Below are 2,008 nucleotides of genomic sequence, written 5' to 3' on the forward strand. Positions count from 1 at the left end.
CGCCCCAGGCCTGAAGACCTTCCTGTCGCATCACTGCTACGAGGGCACCGTGTCCTTCCTCCCGGCGCAGCACACGGTGGGGTCTCCGCGGGACGGGAAGCCCTGCCGGGCCGGGTGAGCGCTCGCTGTGGCCGGGCTCGGCGGGAGAAGGCGGACGTCCGCTCCGCTGAGAGGGACGCGCGGTTCCCAGGTGTGGGCCGGGCGCTGGGTTTATGCTTTTGGTTCACACGCGCCCTGACCAGAGGGTATCTCATTAGCCCTCCCGCCGGGTCCTATGCCCTGGGTGTTTTAAAGTAAATCTCATTTTGAGAATTCAAGTTAGTATGTTGAAGAAGTGGTTTTTTTAATCCTCACCTGAGGATATTTTTCCGTTGATTTTCTTAGAGTGGAAGAGGGAGGGGAAGAGGGAGAGAAACATCGATGTGAGAGAAACACTGATTGGTTGCCTCCTGTCCGGGCCAGGGCCCGGGCTGGGGAGGAGCCTGCAACTGAGGTCCGTGCCCTTGACCGGAATCGAACCTGGGACCCTTTGGCCGACGCTCCATCCACTGAGCAACACCGGCCGGGGCCAAAGAAGCCTTTTTAACTGAGCCTTGGACGCCGCAGCTTCCGCCACGGGGAAGGACTGAGAGGCTGTGGGTGCCACGCAGGAGCCCAGTGCCCTGGCAGAAGCGAGCGGCCTCTTGTGTTCCAGGTGCTTCGTTTGCAGGCAGAGCAAGCAGCAGCTGGAGGAGGAGCAGAAGTGGTCGCTGTACGGCCTGGAGGGCTTGGAGGAGGTGGAGGAGTAGAAGGTCATCTGTGGGAAGTTCCTGGCCATCAACGCCGCCAACATGTCCTGCGCTTGTCCCCGGAGTCCCCGGGGCCTGTCCCCAGCCGCCCACTTGGGAGACGGGTCTTCTGACCTGATCCTCATCCGCAAATGCTCCTGGTTCAACTTCCTGAGGTTCCTTGTCCGGCACACCAACCAGGACGACCAATTTGACTTCACTTTCGTGGAAGTTTATCGCATCAAGAAGTTCCAGTTCCTGTGAAGAGGCTGGGAGCCGCACGGCATCGCCGTGGCTGGCGCGCCTGGTCTTGGCCCCCGGATTGGCCCACGGTGTCTGTCTGAGGGCTCGTGGGGACGTCTTGGGACAGGAGTGGGCACGACCCTGGCGGAGCGTTGTCGTGTGGGCTGCACAGTCACCGGATGTTACCCTTGATCTTCTCAGTCGTGACAAAATGTGGCTCGTTCTCGGCTCCCAGGCCACAGAGTCCGAGGGCGGCCAGGTCAGGGGCCCCGGGGAAGGGCCAGAAAGTGTCCCGGTGAGCACATGGCCTCCGTGGCAGTTTCCTTAGTGTCCACTCCAGACGTGGGTGCGCGTGGCCCGTCCTGGGCGTGGCCCGGATGGACGCTGAGCGTGGCCCGCTGCTCCCTCTGCTGCAGAGGAGGTGGAGGAGTGGAAGGTCATCTGTGGGAAGTTCCTGGCCATCAACGCCGCCAACATGTCCTGCGCTTGTCCCCGGAGTCCCCGGGGCCTGTCCCCAGCCGCCCACTTGGGAGACGGGTCTTCTGACCTGATCCTCATCCGCAAATGCTCCTGGTTCAACTTCCTGAGGTTCCTTGTCCGGCACACCAACCAGGACGACCAATTTGACTTCACTTTCGTGGAAGTTTATCGCATCAAGAAGTTCCAGTTCCTGTGGTGACCTGATCCTCATCCGCAAATGCTCCCGGTTCAACTTCCTGAGGTTCCTCGTCCGGCACACCAACCAGGGCGACCAGGTGAGTGCGAGCTGGCTCCATGGGCCCCTGGGCAGGTGCTACTCAGTGCAGAGCTGGCTCCACGGGCCCCTGGGCGGGTGCTACTCAGTGCAGAGCTGGCTCCATGGGCTCCTGGGCGGGTGCTACTCGGTGCAGAGCTGCCTCCTTCAGACGCTGGGCAGGTCCTAGTCAGGGTTCCTTCCGCGTGAACCGGTCACTGAGCTCGCTGGAAGAAGGCCGATTTGTTTGTGTTCCGCCCCTTTC

General features: G+C 61.6%; 1 protein-coding gene across 1 annotated transcript in view; it reads left to right on the forward strand.

Annotated features, from left to right (window-relative positions):
* The window catches only part of CERK (ceramide kinase), a 21,573-nt gene extending 19,884 nt beyond the window's left edge, over positions 1-1,689 (forward strand). Inside the window, exons 13-15 of the mRNA XM_015570731.1 lie at positions 9-114; positions 695-776; positions 1,432-1,689. Coding sequence (XP_015426217.1) covers positions 9-114; positions 695-776; positions 1,432-1,689 — 446 coding nt within the window. The remainder of the gene's footprint in view (positions 1-8; positions 115-694; positions 777-1,431) is intronic.
* The last annotated feature ends 319 nt before the right edge of the window (positions 1,690-2,008 follow it).

This window comes from Myotis davidii, unplaced genomic scaffold (genome assembly GCF_000327345.1).
Source record: "Myotis davidii unplaced genomic scaffold, ASM32734v1 scaffold67, whole genome shotgun sequence".
NCBI classification, from domain to species: Eukaryota; Metazoa; Chordata; class Mammalia; order Chiroptera; family Vespertilionidae; genus Myotis; species Myotis davidii.